The sequence below is a fragment of the Podarcis erhardii genome (genome assembly GCF_964252035.2).
Source record: "Podarcis erhardii genome assembly, chromosome: 16".
Lineage (NCBI taxonomy): Eukaryota > Metazoa > Chordata > Lepidosauria > Squamata > Lacertidae > Podarcis > Podarcis erhardii.
Genome location: NC_138514.1, coordinates 17,157,263 through 17,179,484, shown reverse-complemented (window position 1 = coordinate 17,179,484; position 22,222 = coordinate 17,157,263). Strand labels below are relative to the sequence as shown.

General features: G+C 41.0%; 1 protein-coding gene across 3 annotated transcripts in view; it reads left to right on the top strand.

Annotated features, from left to right (window-relative positions):
• The window catches only part of BCO2 (beta-carotene oxygenase 2), a 71,558-nt gene that overhangs the window by 32,441 nt on the left and 16,895 nt on the right, over positions 1–22,222 (top strand). The window contains exons 1-2 of one of the 3 annotated variants that reach the window (XM_081844406.1): positions 11,900–11,919; positions 21,191–21,395. In XM_081844406.1, the coding sequence (XP_081700532.1) occupies position 11,919; positions 21,191–21,395 (206 nt within the window). In that variant the 5' untranslated portion in view covers positions 11,900–11,918. Of the gene's footprint in view, positions 1–11,899; positions 11,920–12,274; positions 12,467–21,190; positions 21,396–22,222 lie in introns of those variants that run through there. The other 2 variants (XM_081844405.1, XM_081844404.1) reach the window with 2 other exon arrangements.

The following is a 22,222-nucleotide window of genomic DNA, read 5'->3' as shown; positions in this document are numbered from 1 at the left end:
TCCAAGTGGACACTATCAGGCAATATATATTTGGAGAAAAACATAACTATGAAGTTGGCTTGAGTGGAAAAACCATACAAACTCTAGGTGACCCTTGCTGGAGCTATGAAGTTGGTCTGGGTCGGTCAGTACTTGAATGAGGAACCACCTGGAAGCTCCACATACATTGTTTTAAAACAAATACAATGAATTGACACCAACCCTGAAATGACACAGACTATCCTCCTTATGACAATCAAAAGGCAGAAACAACCATTCTGGGCCCAAATACTTCCTTTTATCTTACTTTTCAGAACAACCACTCTACTCTCTCTGGAATCTGTCTATGGAGATTTACCTCCCAAAGGTCACCCACCATCAAATCCATAACCACATATTTTGTTTTACATCTATCTAGCCTTATTTACTTACATAGCTGTCAACTTACAGATTTGAAAATAAGGGACCAGCAGCCAAAATAAGGGACCTGCAGCCTCACCTGTTTTAGGCACTCCAGTCTTCCTGTCCTCCTGCAGTCTGGTCAAACTCATGCTGGGTAGCTTCGAGAACACTGTCCAACCAACTTTGTAACCAGAGGTTCAACTGAATAGAATCTGAATCACATGCACCACAAGGCCTATGCAGCCTCAACTTAAGATGGCTCCCTGGCCTGGCTTTGCACTGCAAAGTTTGCAGCAGCACGTGCAACAAAAGGCGTCCAGCATTCAAAAACCTCTTCAGCTTGCATTAACTAGCCACACACAAGGCATGCAAGCTCCACCCCCCAGTCGTTCTTAGACTTCTTATTGGGTGAGCAACACAGCCAAGCAACACAGTTGGAGCCTTCCTCCTCCCTGGCCGGCAGGGAGGGAAGAAGAGGAGCTGCTTCCTTTGAAATTTCAGGGACATCATTAAGGGACATTTAAGGGACATCCATCAATAAGGGACAGCAGCGGGACATGGCACTGGAATAAGGGACTGTCCCTTCAAATAAGGGACACTTGGCAGCTATGTTTACTTATAACCTGTGAGATTACGCCTTTAACCACATCCTTTAACCATAGTTTGGGAAAATTGTGTGGCACATCTTGGAACACTTCTCTGCAGAATCTGATGTTTTCCTATCCCTCACATGCCTACCATTTTATATATCTTCTCCATTTTGAAAACAAATCAAAGAAGCAGCCCCTAGGAAATTGAACTGGCTTTAGGGTTGTTGTATTTATTTATTTATTTATCTAGGATTTATTTTTGTCCTGCTCTTCAGGTGAAAAAAGCAAGTTCTTCATTAGCTATATTGCCCACCCAACCCTTTCTGCTACTTGGATGTGAAGGGACAGCAGCTGTGGGACACTCTTTAGATTTATGAGATAGTGAAGGAGAACCTCACCCCTGTAACTGTCATTTTCTGCAAAGGGACTAGGAGACAATATTAAGAGTGGGAGAGAAAAACAGATAAGAGGCCCTAACTGTGAGATAACCAGCCTCATATACCGGTAACCAACATGCTTAAGTCTAATTAAGGCGTGAATGGCTTAGCTATGTCCACTTCCCTTACCTTGGGAAGAAATGGGTAACCAAGCCTATTGTTCAACCCCCAACCAACCTGAGCACAGCATGTAAAGAGGCTAAGTTGGTTGCTCCAGTTTAGCTGCATGGCTCTCAGAAGCCACTCATGAGTTCATTCACCAATAATTTTGGAACTCTCACCACTGTAACTAAACCAAGTTTTACCGCCTGTGTAACTTCTTCTGAATGCTGTATGGAAAAGCACATGAATCTGACCGACAGAGTTTGTAAGTAAACCATTTGTAACCAAATATTTGGTCTTTCTCCATGCTAGGGGAAGAGGGAAGTTTTGGAACTCATGAGGGCATATTTGAAAGATCTAATAGCCTATTAGACGCGGGACGCGGGTGGCGCTGTGGGTTAAACCACAGAACCTAGGACTTGCCGATCGGAAGGTTGGCGGTTTGAATCCCCGCGACGGGGTGAGCTCCCGTTGCTTGGTCCCTGCTCCTGCCAACCTAGCAGTTCAAAAGCACGTCAAAGTGCAAATAGATAAATAGGTACCGCTCCGGCGGTAAGGTAAACGGTGTTTCTGTGCGCTGCTCTGGTTCGCCAGGAGCGGCTTAGTCATGCTGGCCACATGACCTGGAAGCTGTACGCCGGCTCCCTCGGCCAGTAAAGCGAGATGAGCGCCGCAACCCCAGAGTCAGCCACAACTGGACCTAACGGTCAGGGGTCCCTTTACCTTTTAATAGCCTATATTTCCACACTTTACTTTGCTGCATATTTTGTGATTTTAAATCTCTGCTAGGGTTCTCTCACCAAAGAGTACGTCTGTGCTGCTTTCCATTCGCATGAATCCCAAAGCGCCTTACAAGCAATAAATAACAATAACAAAACAAAACACCACAAGTACAGCATAAATCATATAATTAACAAAACGCCAATAAAACAATTACAATCTATAAAGCACTATTAGCAAAGCAGCAGCTAAGAAATAGGCTAAACATCACAATTACAGCATAAGGATACAAATGTTTAAAACTTGCAAAAACTGTATATTTGGGTTGCTAATGAGACAATGTTTTCAGCCATTAGAAGTCTAAGCTTTTGGAATAGTTTTCCTGGCATATTGATAGGAAGGAGAAAAACGAGAGCTGGATACAACTGGAAGAATATTTTTGGACCAGTGACTAGGGTTTATTTCAAATTCTAAGAGCTGGACAGCTATGCGGTAATGGTTTTGTCAGCAACAATTCTGCTAAAATGTGTCTTGTGTACAACAATTCTCTGTTTAACAAATATATTTTAATTGTGTAACGATAGAATGATGTCATACATGCTGGCAGAAGAAAAATTAGGCAACATTTTAAACTAAGAAGTATTGCTGTAGCGTTAGCTTATTCTTCTGCCTTCTGCCATTTCCTCTTCTTCTGACTCATTTGTTTCTGGAATGATTTTTTTTATTTGTTTAATCAGCTGAATGTTTGGTAACATGCCACAAAAGCACACCCTCCATCTCCACATGGGTTATTCTGCAATAATTGACAAATACAGTAAATCCCTTACTTGCAATAGTTAGCAACGCAGGTAAGGTTTCCCCACCCAATAACCATATAGAAACATGCTGAATCGCCATTTTTTGTTACAGTGCTGATGACGATGCAGCCTAGAATTGAATTAGCTTTGTCCATGACTTTGTGTATGACTAAGATAGCAGACAAGACAACGCTTTGTGTGTACAAGGCAATTAAATGTGTAGGATAAAGGGAGACCTGGGTTGGCTCTCAATTTTTTCCATACTTCATAAACAAGTATATAATTCAAAAGGGACTCAAACCAGTTTAGTAGAATAGAAAGAGAGTGACTGTAAGAATGGGAAAAGAAGAAAAGAAGAAATATGAAGGTAACGTCTTTTTAGGAATTTTGTGTGTAGAATATTCAAATTATGGTTTGTACTCCTTAAATCATGTTGTGTATTTGATAAATTTCTTTTCAATTTCTTTTCTTTTTGTTTTTTAAATCTCTAAAATTTTCTTTTATATATTTTTTTCTTTTTAGTATATGTGGTTTAGGATCAACTTATTCTTTTCTTCTGTCAATTTTAAAAATGCAATAAAGATGAATAATAATAATAATAATTTAAAAATATAATTCAAAAGCAGCACCCAAAAGCTTGCCCCAAATAAGACCCCTTTAAAGGCAGTTCGCCCCGTTATTCCTCTCCGACATTGCCTTCCACCAGACTGAGGAGGAAAGGAAAGACAACGTCTTCCCTCCAAAACGGCCAAAGCAGGACCCTCACCACGCCCATTCCCCGCGTCTCAGGGCGGGAAGCAAGGGAGCAGCAATGGCTCCTTCCATTTCTTCCATCATCACCACCACCCTGAGGGTGCTGTGAGGGGGGAAAGGCAGCACATTCATATATGGGTGTGGGAACTGTGGAACCAAAACACACACACACACACATAAGGAGATGCTGAAAGTTAAAGGGCATCCATTGCGGGGATGTTTAGATTTACTTTTTTTTTAAAAAAAAATATTTTTATTGCTCCATTTCCACGCAACAAATTATCAAACCATATCATCACCTACATAATTTCCCCCCTTTCCCCCTCCCACACACCAAGGACTTCCCTCAGCTTCTCTCTGATTTCGCTGCACATACTTTCTCTGCATATTATAAAATTGTATATATTCTTGCATATCTGTCCATCATGTTATCAACAATAAATTTGTGTATGTTTATTCAAAACCTGCCAAGGAGTCCAGTTCATTTAGTTCTGTTTTTAAATAATTTGTGTAAAGTTCCCATTCTTCCTTGAAGTCACAGTTGTCCTTGTCTCGCAATTTGTATGTCAGTTTGGCCAGTCCTGCATAGTTCATCAATTTCTCTTGCCACTGTTCTTTTGTCGGGGTTTCCTCATTCTTCCATCCTTGTGCTATCAAGACTCTTGCTGGATGTTTAGATTTACTAATCCCCCACACCCACACCTCTTTCCATGTGGGTGAGGGATTAATTTGTCCCTGGTGTTTGGAGCTCCAAGCAATATTTGGTGGTGGTGCTTTAAAACAAGGTCCTTTATTCTGTGGGGAGTTGGAGCTCAATTTCTGTTGCTGCTGCTGCTCTGTTCCAGATCTGTTAAGCGCTGAGGAACGAGGAACAGCTCATTGAAAAGAAATGGTTTCCTTTAAAATAAAAGGCGTCTAGTCCTTGTATTCCTTCCTCACCCCTTTGTCGGGGTTCACTGTGTGTGGTAAAGGTGGCAAACAACAACAACAGTCCCTCAGTGTCCTGCTCTAAATGTGATACTCATTTACCTGGGAGTAAGTCCCATTGCATTTAGTGTGGCATAGTACTGAAGTGATACGTAGACAATTGTTCTGTATGTCTGCAATGCTAAGCACATTTAATAGGGAGAGAGCCTTACTGAGCTTAATAAGATGTATAGTGTTGTGTATTGAGTCAAAGGATTTTATATCTGTATTATTATTGTCTGTATTTGCATTAGGGTAAAGTAACTGCCTTTTGGTTCCAGAGGGTACAGCTACTATTGGTTCATTTAAGCTGCGGTATTTGGATCCTCTGTCTTATTGGTTCCCTCCAAAAGGCAGGACTGTGATTGCCTGATATTGTTCCCTCCAAAATTGTATCCTTTCTAGCTGGTTCCCTGTCCCTATAAATGTAGCTCTCCCCTCCATCAGGCCCCAGTCTTGTTGCTATAATAAAGAAGTGTTACTAGAGAACTGTCTCCAGCATATTATGTCAAGAGAGCTGAAATCACAAACCCCACGTCACAACATATAGCTTATCTTATTATTTCTTTCGCAATATTCCTATACTGTTTTATGGTCGTAAACTCTTCCAGCAGTTTGTGATGAGATCAACATAATGTAATTGATGCATTTGCTTACGATTGGCTGGGGTGTGTGAGAAACAAAACTTGCGTGGCGAGTTCCCGCCTCCCCCCTCAGAAATAAAGACACGAGACTCAAGAATTCGAGTTAATGGGTCAAATTAGGCTGCAACTTTATCGATTACAGGAATTGAGCGGTATTGGCTTAGGCATTGGTCCTAACAACTAACCAGCTTCAGCCTGCCTGCTTGAAGGCCGGTGAGGGTTAACCACCAGTAGGGGGAGTCCTGCTGAGACACGTCAACTAGGACCTCCCCCCGGGGTCATGCCGTGGGCCCACACCTCCATAGACTTAGGACAAGGCCACACACCCCAGAATTCTTTACCGGACCACCCTTTGATTTGGGGGAAGGTGATGGCGCTACCTTCCCCCCCTCTTCATCTGCATAACAATAAAACAGTACCCCCACCAATGCCTAACCGCCACTCGAGCCCAAGCTCGCCGCCAACACACTCAAACCTGTAACCAATCCCTAATCCCTAGGATAATATCGTTCACTGCGATAGGGGAGCGACAATCTCTCCAAGTGCGCCTTTCCAACAATGATGACCACAGAATGTTAATACTGGGATAAGAGGTAAGTAGTTCGTCAAAGTCTCTGAAGATATTCCATTGTAAATTTATGGCTTTACGGTACGCTAAGTCGTTTCCCCCCAGCTGTATAATTAAGGCGTCTGGTGGGCCTTCAATTGCAGCTCTGTTCCTCATACTCGTTTACCTGGGAGTAAGTCCCATTGCACTTAGTGTGGCATAGTACTGAAGTGATACGTAGACAATTGTTCTGTATGCCTGCAATGCTCAGCACATTTAATAGGGAGAGAGCCTTACTGAGCTTAATAAGATTTATAGCTTATCTTATTATTTCTTTCGCAATATTCCTATACTGTTTTATGGTCGTAAACCCTTCCAGCAGTTTGTGATGAGATCAACATAATGTAAATGATGCGTTTGCTTACGATTGCCTGGGGTGTGTGAGAAACAAAATTTCTAAAAACAAACTTACCAATGCTAGAGTATAGCCAGCATTTTGAGAATTTGCCGCAACAATTACTGTTGTTGGTTACACATGAAAATATGGACAATGCTTGGCTTCTGGTTCCACTCTGCCTTAATGGAGGCATCCCCTGGGGGATGTCGTTGGTGGAGGAAAAACAAGGATGATTGAGGGTAATTATTCTGGCTCTCGCTCTGGCATGGAAGGCGGGAGGCAGGGAGGCGCTGAGTGCAAAAGCACTTCTGCCAAAACCCCTCCAATGTTGCCATTAAAAAGCAGAGGTTCTCTTGCTAATTAGAGTTTAATTTTAACTAAAGTACAGGTGTGTGCTAGAAGAGATGAGATCACCAACTGCGGAACAAACCAACTGCAAAGAGTTTAAGGTTTGTACTTGAGAGAATACTTCATTCACTGCAAAAGAAAGTGTCGGGGGGGGGAAGCCTACAGTTTCCTTATTTACTGTAAAGTTTTCTTCTCTACATTTATGATTCGGCAACCCTCCTCTGAACGTTAGTTCAAATTACATTTGTACAAGTGAGGATGGAAGAAATTGGATTATAGATATGGAATATAACATCAAACAGAACTGTGTGTGTAAAAACATGAAAAAGGGAGGAAAGCTTTATTTTGCAAAAGGTTTACGATGGAAACTTAAAGCTGACTCTTCCCTATCTTTTCTTATTTACAAAGTGAACTGAATAACACTAAGAGGACTTGGAATTTAATTTAATTGGAAGTAAAATTGCTCATATATCTTCAGTTGGAAGGAAGGATGAAAGGAGTCTGTGAACTGCCAAGGAACTGACTGCTCTTCTTCCCAGGCTGAGAGGAAAAATTATAACAACAATTTATTTATTGGGACAGAGTGAGTTTTGCAGCTGTTGTTAAAGTTGCAAAACAATGAAGCACGGGACAGAATGAGGTAGAAATTTCTGGAACAACAATGGTATATCAGCTCCGTCCAAGGCATGATGGATAATAGCAACAACCGGGAAAAGATAGACGTAACATTTTACAAGGAGAGGAAGAAACACTACGGACAGAATAATTCCCACATACAGGAAGAACAAGGATATAGTTTGAGTACCTCACTTGTAGCTTTATAGATCATTTAATGTGTCAACATGAATAGAACTTTATTTTAAGTACAGTGGTACCTCGGGTTAAGTACTTAATCCATTCCGGAGGTCCGTTCTTAACCTGAAACTGTTCTTAACCTGAAGCACCACTTTAGCTAATGGGGCCTCCCGCTGCCACCGCGCCGCCGCCACACAATTTCTATTCTCATCCTAAAGCAAAATTCTTAACCCGAGGTACTGTTTCTGGGTTAGTGGAGTCTGTAACCTGAAGTGTATGTAACCTGAAGCGTATGTAACCCGAGGTATCACTGTATAGGGTTTTTTGTGTTTATATATAAACTGTGTTTTGTGTTTATATATAAGCGATGGATGCCTACTGTGTTGAGGAGCTTGAAGGAATCCTGAAAAAAGCTAGTTCTATAGAATATAACATGAAGGTGAAAAGGGAGAATCTAACACACAGATTTGCTGTAACTGCAGACACTCTATGAGGTGAGCATGGATTATCTGGCAAATGACCTGAATTTTAACGCACAGGCTGCATATTTAGGGTTCTATCTCTGCTGTACACTATTGTAGAACAAAACACCCTTTTATCTGTTGTAATACTTGCATATACTTGTGTTTATCATTCAAGAAATATCCCAACACTTTTCAAAGCAATGTAACTTTAGCAGTATTGATGAAATAGAATATAGGATTTTGTTTTTAATATGGTTATGTGGGATTGGAGTCTATTACAAGGCCCATGCCCATAACCTCTAAAACAAGTTTGGGTGTGGATTGGGCTCCCTTTCTGATAGTAATAACTTGATGTATCAGAAAGACTGAATGCGGAGAATTTGGAATGCTTGAACTAAAACAGACTTTGCAATGAAGAACAGGGATAAACAAGTTAGGAACATTTTATGGTTTGGCAGAAAGTGGCTAACTCTGACTGATACTTTATTTTTGTGGGCATACTGTAATCTGTTGAAAGCGAGCGCAGTGTGCCCATTAAACATGCCAGCAGATTTTGGCCCCAGAACAGTATCTTCTTGCAGAGAGCCAACACAGATAAGGTTTCAATCAAAGGCTAGCTTGCTACAAACACAAGGGCATTTATCTGTTAAGTCATCTGCCTCTGATTCACTCTCATGAGTTTGCTGATCACACTTCACCAGCTGCAGGTGAAGGACAAGCCCACCTACCCACCCACCGAAATTAACCCTGTCTTGTCCCTTTCCTCTTCATGCATAAACTGCATGCATAATGCTTACACTAACAAAATCTAGACCATGCTAAGTCTTCTTAAATCTCATTATTGTGTTAAACAGAAGAGAGTCAAACACATGTTTAATTGTCACATAAAAACTTTAGTATTTAACAGTGCTTAACTTTGGTTGGATTGTGCACTCAGTGTATTTTGGTAAAACCATATTTCAGACTAAACACCTGTTTTAACTACCGTAAATAGATTTTACAGATTCATCTTTCTTGCTGCATATTTTATTATTTTGGAATGTTGGGGGACTCAGTCAATTAAAATAAAAGAGAAAGGAAGATAGGACATTCCAAAAATTATTTTATTTTGCTTGTGCAAATTTGCCACACCTATCTGTCCCTAAATAAAATCATGCTTTTGTTACTAACCTTCAGAAATCAAGGACATTATTTTACTCATTGTGTAATGATAAGTTATTAAGCAACTGATACAAGATTCTATCCGTCAACAATTGTTGGTATATCCTAGACCTAGACTAAATGTAATACCTGTTTTTCATTGTACTGAGAATTATACTTCCACTTTTCTTTCCATAATCTGCTTTCCTGTTGGATTAGAGACTCAGGGTAAGGTTTAAACTAAAAATTAATTGGGTTTAAAGCTGCCATGCCTGATCAACAGAGCTTAGCTGGGAATTACTTCTCCCTCTAATCTTTTCCATCCTTTTGTTCAACATGCAACCTTCCTAATATTTTAGACTATTAACAGAGTCAACTGACTCAAAGACCTCAGAACCAGTGTCTTGAAATGACCGCTGATGAGGTCTATAGATTCTACTGGTTAGGAGTAGCTGTGACTACTCTGACCACTACTAAAAATTATATGAATCATATCCATAATTGATAAAATACAGAATACTAGAGAACACAAGGCTCTTTCATACTTTTGCCAGTTATTTAATGTTTTGTTCTTCTGACACATGTGACCTATAAAATTGTAAATATGCTTATTAAGATAGACTGTTTACCAATATTCCTTCATGTTGGCTTATGACAAAACTAGGGAATCTTTCAGCCTTAAGCTGGATGTGGCTGTGGTAGGTTTCCAAATGGCTGTCAGCCTCCCCTCACCAGCTGTATTCCTCTTCAGACCTGCCCTTCACAATGAGCTGCTGATGGAGGAAGAAATTGCTCTTTTCTAATTAGATTTTCCTGCTGGATCTACTCTGATGTGAGTTCTTCAGTACTATTCATCTCTTTACACAGCCTTCACATAAATGCAGAGGTGTGTGGCACTGAAAACTTTAGCACATGCAGAAGGATCACGGAGGGAGGCATGCGGGTATAGGTGATAATAATATTCTTCACAATCCAGACCAGCTCCAGTTTTCTTTGAGTCTGCTTTCTGTTGGTTGGAAAGGGACAGCAACCAAGTGTTATGAGTATTTTAAAAATAGGAGGCAGATGCATTAGAAAGAAAAATTCCCCAAGAGGCTCCTGAAGGACAGCACTAAAATCTGGGATGACTTTCCTCTCTCACAGGGTCATGTGACAAAAAAGGTCCTTGCTGGGGGAGGAGCCATCTCGCGATCCCCAGTTTGGCCCTGAAGCTCTCAACGTGCCAGCATGTGTTTTCTTATTTTTAATTTCTTTCTGGATTCTCTCTCTCTCTCTCTCTCCTCCCAATGCAGCCTTCTGGCAAGGACAATACAAAATTAATTAATCAATTAAAAAACAAAATAAACAAGACAAAGTGATACTAATCATTCCACACTGGGCAAGAAGACCATGGTTCCTAGAGCGCCTACTCATCATTGAACTTCCCATCATAGCGACTCCCAGCTAGGAGGGATCTGCTCAAACAGGGACCAATCCTTCACCCAGACCTAGGAATGTTCTGACTAACTGGCTAGAGACTGAGTGCATCTGGCTCTCGGACCTGGCAGCATCCGGGAAGGTTCTAGAGTATTGGAGAATATTATTGGGCTGGTTCAGTCAGAAAGGGAGGCATCCTATGGCCAAAGACATATTCAGCATATCTGAGTTCCTGCAAGAGGGCTTAGATAAAGGTCTAAGCACTAGCACATTCAAGAGACAGGCAGCTGCCCTAGGCAGCATCTTGGGTTGCAAAAGGGGATTTTCCTTTGTCTTCACACCCCTCGCTGAAGGGTGTAAATCAGAAGAATTCCCCCAGTGGTGTGTCGATTCCCCAGCTGGAATCCAGGTTTTGGACAGCCCTAATGAGCACTACCCTTGAACCTATGGCAACAATAGACTTCCATCTGAAGGCAGTTTTTTTTTCTGGTGGTTGTCACATCAGCTCAACGGGTGCCAGAGATCGGAGCACTGACTTCCGACTCATATCTTTGTACCTTCCATCAAGACAAGGTGGATCTTTCATTCATCCCCAAGGTGAATTCCCTTTTCTGCAGGTCTCAGGAAATAGCATTACCCTACTTCTGCCCCAAGCCAGATAAGGAGAAGGCCTGGCACTCTTTGGGCATGCATAGAGCACTGAGGTTCTTAGACAGAACAAAGGCCTTCACAAAGTCTGTAGCAGTTCTTCCAAAGCAGGTTCTCCAGCAGGTTTAACAGCACACCTTTAAAGGGGACTTTCCCCTGGTGGATGCTTGTTGGGCAACCATCTGGGCCTCCTTGCACACATTCACCATACACTACAAGCTAGACAAATGGGCTTCAGCCGACACAGCCTTTGGCAGGAAGGTACTACAAAAGGTGGTACAGCCATGATGCTTCTCTAAGCCCACCCAATAGGAATAGCTCTGGTACATCCCAGATGGAAGAAGGGCTGTCCTTCATGAGCCTCTGGGAAACAGAAGAAAATTATTACAGTGAATTTCTATTCACCGAGACTCCAGGGACAGCAGCTACCACAATGAGAGAGTCATGCATGGCTGTAAGGGGATGGGACTTCACTGGATGAAGTAAAGCCACAAGATAGTACCTAATAAGTTTTGTTCCTGAGGTTTTTTTTTATCTAGCAGTACACCTGGAAGATAAACTGATACGACACACCAATTGGAGCAGGAAATGAACTTCACCACCTGCAACGTGCTGCCTAAAGGGGAGCAGTTATTTCCTGCTCAACCATCCTAACTGGAGAATGTGGGATTATTTCTTCCCAGCAAGGACCTGTTTTGTTATGTGACCCTAGCTACCAGTGAGAAGGAAGAGTCATCCCAGATGTAAGGGAGTCTCTGGGAACAGAAATTCACAGTAAGAATTTCCTTTCATTCACTTCCTTACTAAGCTGGGTCAAATCACTTTGCCCTTTTGTTTTGAAACAATTAACTGGTAGCACATTTCATTAGATTCTCTGGGCATATTTGTAAACGGTCCTAAACGTGTTAGACAGCAAAGCTCGTGCATGTGAAAAGGCAATCTTAACTGGGAAAGTGCATACTATGCTATCAATTTCTTTTCAAAGCTGCAGAGATGGAACGCTGCAGAACAACAGTGCAAAAAGCTGGTATCACTGTTTCTGTCTGTTCTGTTCAGCTTCATCCCTAAATGCCCTTGTTCAGTCAGAAAAGGCTGAGACAGAGCCAGGCTTTTATTCTGAAATGATGTGTTCAGCCAGCCTAGTTGTACACTCCCATCATTAACAGATGCACTGTACCATCTTTCGCATAGACAGTTTATGCAGGTTCCTCAGTATATGCTTCAGAATCACGAAAGATGCTTTCCCACATGTTCTCTTTCATCAGCCTCCTGTCTAGGAATGTGGCTGATTTTCTTTGGTCTTTGCTCCAGTACATCCCAGGTAAGATTTCCATTTCCTCCCAGTTTTCTGCTAGAGGCTGTTTTTCAGCATCTGAGATTGGACGGACTGTATTCAGAGGTCTGTTTGGGATTGTGCCTGTAACCCACAAGATTAGAGTCTCGTTATTATTCAGAAGCGCACATACTAATTATTTCAGATTGTGCAGTTTGGGGGCTGGGAGGTCATTGGCGGCCAACAACAATCTCTGCAATTAGGTTGCAGTCTGAAATTTGAATGGCTTTTTATTTTATTTTTAAGAAGGAAGTCGCTTGTTTAAAACATGTAACACCAAAGCTTTCACCTAGTCTCCACAATACAGAACTCAGAGAATATCAAAACAGTCAGCTAGGGAGTGATGAACTAAAATAATGTGTAATGTGTTTCTCATTGGAATCGGGATTGGAACTCTCAAAGCCTAGTTAAGTTGCATTGCTATCCTTAAGCCATGGTGTTGCCTGCTGTCAAATTTTCATTAGAATGGAGCAGGAAAGCAATAATGGAATTATCCACGTATAGCAAATTCAGTTCATCTGCTGTGCAAGCTTTGGTATTGTTAGGTAGAACCTGCTAGTTTCATTGTTGCAAGCTTTGTAAGGATAAATGCCTTGAGCGATAGTGTAATATGTTTTTTGGTTCTCTTCTGTATTGTATTGCTTCACAGTACCTATGCTATTTTGACAACAATGTAATATGTTTTAAGAGCAAGAGTTGTGCAATATTACATAGATGGGAGAAAAACATTTAATCACAGCAGTGATCTAAAAAGCAATTCTTATCAAAGTTATTCTTCTTTATTTTTTACCCTTTTGCTGGAAATGAAAACCTATTTGCTTCAACTTTTTGGATCACCAAAGCAAAATAGAAACAAATTGTGGGAAAGCGGTAACTTTCATAGCTGACAAATCTCAGATACATTAAAAACAGAGAATAGAGTTTAACCAGTAAAACTACAGACTCAAGATTGTAACTGAAACAAATCACTGAGTGGCGTTATTAAACGATATGAAATATTACAAAAGTTATAGTAAATAAAACAAGATAAAACAAGTTACAAAAGATAAAATATTTGAAACTAAAGCAACTTACATAAGACAAAACTTAAAGCAGCTTTATACAATTTGCACGTACTCATTAATGGTATGAAGTCATAAATAACATAATCTTCTTCCCCCTTCCTCCAGTCAGTCTAGTTCTGAAACAGTTCTAAGTTCTCTAGCATACTAAAATAAATGAATAAAAGTCAATGTTTTCAACCCAAGGCAGTGGGCTAGGCCTTTTAGTCTTCAGCAGGGCCAAATACACAAAACAAGTTGAGTAGCAGGCAGTAAGCAAGAAGAATAGATAAATCTTATACAACTCTTCCCATCTCCACCCCCCAAAATAGAGAACTAACAAAACGCGCACTCACAATGCTACCTTTTATATCAGTCAGCAATGGAACCAGGAGACTGGACTTCTTTTTGCCAATTTTACATTAATTTCATTACTCTTATTGGTGGACCCACATAAGATGTAGCTATGAATTACCATTATTTGTCAGGAAGAGTGGAAGAAAGTAACTAACTGGAACTCTTGGTTTATCACACTCCAGCAGTGGCCTGCCAAAATGTATAATGCTTTCATTTATGTTGTGGCTTCATGGCTGTTTTGCTGCTACATTTATCATTATGCCAGAGTCTTAAACGGCAGCACGTACAGCATCAAAACTTGCACAGAGACTTTGCAACCTGGAAAAAAAGACAAGACACGTACTTTTGTAAACCAAGAAAATATTTTATAAAAACTATTTTTTTTAAAAAATACAAACTGCCTATGCAAAAGTGACACAGACATGAAACAGCATCTTCCATCTTGATCCATCGTGGCGGTTTTCCTGTGTGCATCGAACTTGTCATAATTGCTGGGTATTACAGGCATGCAGGTCTGGCAGGGCCCAGATTTTCAGACGTTGCCTGAACTTTTCTCCTCTGAAATGCCTTTCGCATGAACAGTAGTCATAAAAACATTCTCAATTTTTATATCATTCTCACCTAGCGAATAATCTAAAATTAATATCTAGTTTTCTTAATATGCTTCTGCTTTCCCTTCTAAAGGTGTGTTCCAGAATTCTGATGAATGCCGGAGACAAAACTAAATAATTATTGGCTTTTACATTTTCAAAGACGGTTGTTTGTTTCTTTGCCATACCATGCATTTGGTGCAGCCTGAGATCGTTTGCATTGGACACAAAACCAATGAGTTTGCAAAGTGCTTCCTTAATCTCAAAGTTGCAGGCAGTTGCCTGTCTAAGGCAAACCAGAAAATGGAGCCAACTCCATGCACTGGCATGAGAGTGAGAGAGAATTCTTTAGTTGCCAGATTCATGTACTTTGTTTTTAGTGGCACTAAACTGTAATTTACCTTAGAAATACTTGGCATTTCTAGCGTTATCGTCTTCTGATTTGCCTCTTAACACACCATTCTCAAGGAATGGAGCAGGTAAAGTATGAAAAGTTTGGGTGTTGTTTTTTTTTGAAAATACACAACTGGAGACCCAAGGTTGGGAAATCCTGATTTAGAGAATTGCAGGCTTACAGTGAGAGCTTGTACATGTCTATTCAGAAGCAAATCCCATTGGCGTCAATAAGGCTTACTCCCAGGCAAATGAGTAGAGGACTGCTGCCTTCCTTTCTTCCTTAGCCAATGGATAGGAACAGAATGTTCCTTGCAGTTGGCTTTTGCTGGCAGAGAAGGTGCAGGTGAAGCCAAACCATGTCAGTAATTGATGGTGATAGAGTAGATGATCAGAAGCAATATTTCAAAAGGGAGGAAAGTCAACAGCTTGACTTAAGCAGGGAGGATTTTGTTGGTCACTGACCTGGCAACCTGCCCAGTACATCACTGTGACCTGGCAACTGGTCAAGGGTGTGGTCATTCTTGGGTGGGGGAGAAGCCAGGGCGATAGTTGTGGTGTGGCTCTTTTTGTTGTGGCTCAACACAGCACCTCAGGAGACACTGTACTGCCTGCCTGGCTCCAGATGCCAACCATAAAAAGCATCCCCATTTAAAACAGAAGCAAATAACTCAATTTGTCTCAGCTGTGGTGAGACAGTCAGTTCCTGAAACCAGAGTTGCTGGCTGAGTCTGGCTGTTGGACTCTGCCTGTACTGAGCATGCGGTGAACCCCAGGGAATTATTTGTTTCTTGAAGCACTGTGAGTAAGGACCATGTAACCCTTGCTGATGGTTCATGTGTTTCAATCCAAGGGCGAGGGTCGGCGCATGTGCCTTGTCTGGGGGAACATTTGGAAAATGTTTTGCTAGTGGGAAATCTCCAGTAATGTTTGCTGAGCGTAGCATGCTTGACAAAAGATATTTACAATGTAATCTTTACTGGCAGAACTTGCCGGAGAATGGGGCATGCACACTTTAGAAGTTTAGCAAAAATGCCACAGCTGTGCACTGATGTAAAGTTAAAAGCCTGCAGGTAAATACTTGGGAGTGTGAAACCTGCAAACTTTCTAAGTGAGCAAAAGGAGTAACAGAGTGTCATAAAGACCATTTGCTCAAGTGCAAACTGACCTAACTTATTAGTTTTCAATGACAATCTAATAGTAGCCTCAATATAACAATACCAATTTGTAATACAATTACTAATACCAATCGTTCAAATACCGAATTATATAATTTAGATAAGGTGCCCCCCCTCCCCGTGTGCTACAACTGAAGGTTTGATTATTTTCTTTATTTCTGATCTCCAAAACCTTATTGATTTCAATTACATTCCGGACATAATAATAATCCCTTATACAACAACTGCAATATTAATAACTTCTATTCATGTTGACACATTAAATGATTTATAAAACTACAAGTGAGGCACTCAAATTATATCCTTGTTAAAAATAAATAAAAAACAAACAAAAAACCCTATATCCTTGTTCTTCCTATGTGCGGCAATTATTCTGTCCGTGGTGTTTCTTCCTGTCCTTGTAAAATGTTATGTCTATCTTTTCCTGGTTGTTGCTATTATCCATCATGCCTTGGACGGAGCTGAAATCCCATTGTTTTTCCAGAAATTTCTACCTCTGTCCCGTGCTTCATTGTTTTGCAACTTTAACAACAGCTGCAAAACTCACTCTGTCCCAATAAATAAACTGTTGTTATAATTTTTCCTCTCAGCCTGGGAAGAAGAGCAGTCAATTCCTTGGCAGTTCACAGACTCCTTTCATCCTTCCTTCCAACTGAAGATATATGAGCAATTATACTTCCAATTAAATTAAATTCCAAGTCTTCTTAGTGTTATTCAGTACACTTTGTAAATAAGAAAAGATAGGGAAGAGTCAGCTTTAAGTTTCCATTGTAAACCTTTTGCAAAATAAAGCCTCCCTCCCTTTTTCCTTTTTTACACAAACAGTTCCGTTTAATACAAAACAAATTCCTTCCAGTAGCACCTTAAAGACCAACTAAGTCAGTTCTTGGTATGAGCTTTCGTGTGCATGCACACTTCTTCAGATACCTGGGTATCTTCAGATACTTCTTCAGATACCTGGGTATCTTCAGATACTTCTTCAGATACCTGGGTATCTGAAGAAGTGTGCATGCACACGAAAGCTCATACCAAGAACTGACTTAGTTGGTCTTTAAGGTGCTACTGGAAGGAATTTGTTTTGTTTTGACTATGGCAGACCAACACGGCTACCTATCTGTAACTAGTTCCGTTTAATGTTATATTCCATATCTATAATCCAATTTCTTCCCTCCTCGCTTGCACAAATATAATTTGAACTAACATTCAAAGGAGGGTTGCCGAATCATAAATGTAGAGAAAAAAACGTTATATAAAGAAACCATAGGCTCCCCCCCACACACCATCTTTTGCAGTGAATAAAGTCTTCTCTCAAGTTCAAACCTTAACAACCTTGCAGCTGGTTCTGTTCTGCAGTTTGTGATCTCATCTCTTCTAGCACACACATGTACTTTAGTCTGAGTGAAACTCTAATTCACAGGAGAACCTCTGCTTCTTAATGGAGGCATTGGGTTTTCGGCAGAAGTGCTTTTGTACTCAGTGCCTCCCTGCCTCCTGCATTCCATGCCGGAGTGAGAGCCAGGATAACTATCCTCAGTCATCCTTGTTTATCCTCCACCAACAATCTCCTGCTGTCATGAGAGCTGCCTCCATTAAGGCAGACTGGAACTGGAAGCCATGCACCTCAAACTTTTGAGGAAGTCCTGCAACTGCCTTCACAACAGCAGGATCTTGGGTTTGCTGCAATGGAACAACAAATGCAATCCCTGACTGATCACAAGGTTTTCTCACTTGTTGATGTGCCAGAACAGGAGAAATCTGTGGGGTTCCATTGGGTCTATAAAAGTAAAACCATAGCATCTGGTAAAGTGAAGTTTAAAGAAAAGTTTGTTGTGAAAGGATTCATGCAGAGAAGTGGTTTAAATTATGATGAGACTTTCGTTCTGACAACCAGGAGTGAAAGTATGAGAATTCTTTTAACCCTTACAGCAATACGTGATCTTGAAGTTAGTCACTTTGACATTGCGATAGCATATTTAAACGCAGGGTTAAAAGAGGTGGTTTATATGCAGCAAGCTCAAGGATTTGAGCAGAATCCTAAAGGTGTATACAGACTTTACATGGTGATCTATGGACTTTGCCAATCAGCCAGAAATTGGAAAATGTGCTTGCATGAAGTGCTAATTGTTCTAGGATTCCAAAAGAGCTGGGCTGATTCCTGTCTATATTGTAAAGGGACAGGAGATGATTGTATGTTTTTTCTAGTGTTTGTTGATGATTTAACGTGTGTTGGGAAAACAAACGACTAAATTCAGGAGTTTGCCCAGCAAGTTGGGGCAAGAGTTCCAGCTCAAAGATTTAGGAGCTATAAAGAGTTACCTGGGAGTTGAAGTACAGAGAATAAGTGATGGGAGTTTTTCTACTAAGCCAGAAAAAGAAATTTACACAACTGTTAGAACGTTTTGGTATGCAGAATTGTAAAGGCGTTCAAACTCCTAAGGTGATAGACTTTTAAAAAGCAGAGTAATGTGGTGTTTGAAAACCAGGGGCTATACCACTCTGCCATTGGCAGTTCGTTGTACATTTCACAGTGGTCCAGACCAGATGTTAACAAAGCTTTGGGTGTTCTTAGCAGGTTAGTTTCAAAGCTAACCACAGCAGCTTGGCAAGCAGTTAAAAGAGTGTTTCGCTATTTAAAAGCAACAAAGGACTACTGTTTAAAACTGTCATCCTCTTTGGAAATGATGTACAGACAAGAAGGTCCACTGCTGGGATAGTAATACAATTTGGACAGTCTCTAGTGGGTTGGAAATCCTGGAAACGGGTTGGTATCTGTGTCTACACCTGAAGCAGAATAGGCTGCTCTGTCTGAATTGAACAATCAGCTTCCCTATTTTGTGCAGATTCTTGCAGACATGAATGTAGAATCCAAGCTACCTGTGACAGTTTATGAGGCCCATCAGGCCTGCATATCCATGGCAGAGCCTGAACAATTCAAGTCTAGGACAAAACACATGGACATAAAATATAGACACGTCAGGGACAATGTGGAACATGGATTGATGAAACTTGTATATTGTGAGTCGAGCCAGAACATTGCTGATATAATGGCATAATAACATGCTATGATACATTTTTTTTCCTTAAGAGAATTAAGAAGGGGTGTTGAGGTTCCTTTAATTGCTGTTAAGGAAAAGCTGGTGCATGGGCTTCCCTTAACTTGCTCCTTCAGGTCATGTGATTAGTGTTTGACGGTCACTGACCTGGCAACCAGCCAAGGGTGTGGTCATTCTTGGGTATATTAAGAGTACAGTACAAAGAGCAAAGGGTACATTGCTTCTTTGCTTTGCTGCAAGGAAGCCCTGCCAGATTGACACTGAACTCTGTGCTGTATGTATGCTGTGAATTGGACTTGCTTTGCATTTGAAGCCTGCACCTTCTACTAGGGATCTAGCAGAAGCCTGTATATAGTGAAACTGCCTTTAAAAACAAAACAAAAACAACTTTCATATGTTGTGAGTTTGAATAAGTCTTCAATCCAGTCATAGAAGGGAGCTGCATTTTTATTTTTCCAATTCATCAGTATCATTCTTTTTGCTGTGTGGTGAGGGCATGGAGAGGCCACTCGCATTGTCCTTTTGTAAGGTTCCATGAGTATATAATGCAAGAGCATATTTTGCTCTGTAAATGTAAGTTTGTTCCATATAGTTCTGTTGATAGTTTCAGTTACCTTCTGCCAAAACTCTTTCAGTATAGGATAATGAAAAAACATATGTTTTAGAGAAGCGTTCTCCCTATTGTATCTCCAACAGTTAGATACCTTAGATAGCCCTTTTTAAAAAACAAACGTAATGGAGTCCAATATACTCTAAATTTTTGTTGATGTTGTAATAGCCTCAATTTAAGGTCCAGAGACACTCTTGTTGTAGCAGTTAAAACAGTTTCCCACTGTTTGGTCGAAACTGAGATCTCTAATTCTTTATTCCAATGTTCCCTCAGTACCTTGGTTTGCTAATAACAAAGATGTATATCTTTGGGAAACTGCCTTAATGATTTGGACCTGTCAGTAAAGGACTGAACTGGTTTAGGAGTTGGAGTCCGAATGAATTTCTTCTAGCACAAAACTGCACTGCCATGAACCTACACGCTTGGGGAGCTGCACATGTTTGGCACATGTCATGCACCAACAGTGTGTGAGAGTGTGCCCAGAAGGGAATGTTCCCTTTCTTGAAAGGGATATATTGGCAGCTCCGTGTTCCTACCTCACTACATAATTATTACACATAGCATCAGATTTTCTGCTTTGAATGTATTTTACCAGAGCTTAACCACCAAAGGGATAATTGCTTTAACCCTGCTGGTGGATTTCCCCTTTCAAGCTTCTTGATCCTTAAAGATATAAGAAGGGGTTTTAGAATGCTGATCCCTGCTGAAGGCTCAATTAGACCGCATGTGAAAATATGATTATTCTTAAGTATTACACTTAAGACAAGCATGTCAATCGGTACATGGTTGTTGATAGCTGCTATAAAGCATATCCCTTATTTAATTTGCCTAGGCTGGTGTGTAGCTGTGTGTTCTGTGAGTTTTATTTTTCCCCCGGAAGGTCCTCCCTCTGCTTTTTTAGGAAGGTTTTTATTGGGCAAATTTGTTGGTTTTGCTTAATGTAAGAAAATCTCTAAGTGGTTTACACAAACTACTGTCGTAAACACAAGCAAAAAATAAATAAATGCCTATTATCGACATGCAATAAAAAATCAAATAGAATATTAATCAAAACCTTGGAACAGAAATATGGGGGAGCTGTGGTCAGAAAATTGAGAGCCTGGGAAACCCTGACATCCCAGTAATGTCTCTGAGGGTATGAGTTTATTTTCCCCATGGAAGTTCATTGCTGGGGGGCGGATAGTGCTAGATTTGGGCACATCCTTTGGTGAAAAAGAAGCCTGCCCCCATGTCTTTGACACTGGTGGTAGTCTCCACTGAGACAGAACTCTCTGTGTGCCACTCCTGCCAGGACTCATTATTTAGTTTTTCTGGGAAAATGCATTGCTTTACCCAAGTATTACAGTATATCACATGCTCTTGTGACTCCATAGGTTGCAGCCTACACGATTTCACTTATGCGCACGGGAGCCTGGAATGCAACCTCCAGGTAAGTTGGTGGGTGCCCGTATTCCTTTTAGGTCTGCTAATTTCTTGCTTTTGTCTCCTCAGTGGTACCAAGTCTCCTATTGACCCAGAAACAGCAGCAGGTCTCCTTCAGCAACCGGAGGGGCTTGGAATGCATCTCGCCATTTTTCTGCAGCGTAGAAGAGACATCTCAAGCTATTCCTACGAAGATCGAGGGGCACGTCCCCACCTGGCTGAAGGGGAAGCTGCTGAGGGTTGGCCCAGGGAAGTTTGAGTTTGGAAAAGACAAGTAAGGCCTGCTTGGTTTGCTGTGGCTGTGCCCTGCAAGGGATTCTAAACATCAGAGATAAAAAAACCTGCATCTCTTTATGGATCAGGCCGTCGAAGCCACCCAGAAAAGTTACAAGCCACACAGGGATATGCTCTTTCATACGTAGGTTGTTCTGTCAATTGTGTCTCCAGAAAGACAATACAGTGGTACCTCGGGTTACATACGCTTCAGGTTACATACGCTTCAGCTTACATACGCTTCAGCTTACAGACTCCGCTAACCCAGAAATATTACCTCGGGTTAAGAACTTTGCTTCAGGATGAGAACAGAAATTGTGCTCTGGTGGCGTGGCAGTAGCGGGAGGCCTCATTAGCTAAAGTGGTGATTCAGGTTAAGAACAGTTTCAGGTTAAGTACGGACCTCCGGAACGAATTAAGTACTTAACCCGAGGTACCACTGTACAAGAACCATGTTGTTCACAGCTGGCAAGGTTTGTTCTTAGGGATTCGAGAATTCTGTCCACCCCCATCTGTTTAGCGGTGGCAGGATTAACAGGCAAATCAGTATCCTGGAGATAGATTCTTTATTAATAAACATTTCTTGTTTCCCTCATCTAAAGGGAAGTTTTTAAGAAAAACGTTACAGTCCTTTGAGATTTGCATTCATCGGTTTTGAATTTCCTCCCCACTCTGTGTGAAGTTTACATAAATTCAATCAAACAAGTGCTTTCCCAAGTTTGGGAGGTTTGTTTTCCCCTCCCTTTATTACCTGGCTGAGAAGGAAAAGAGGAAATAACACACCCGTGTGCCCTCATCAATCCCCTTTCCCCCTGCCCCCAGAAATCA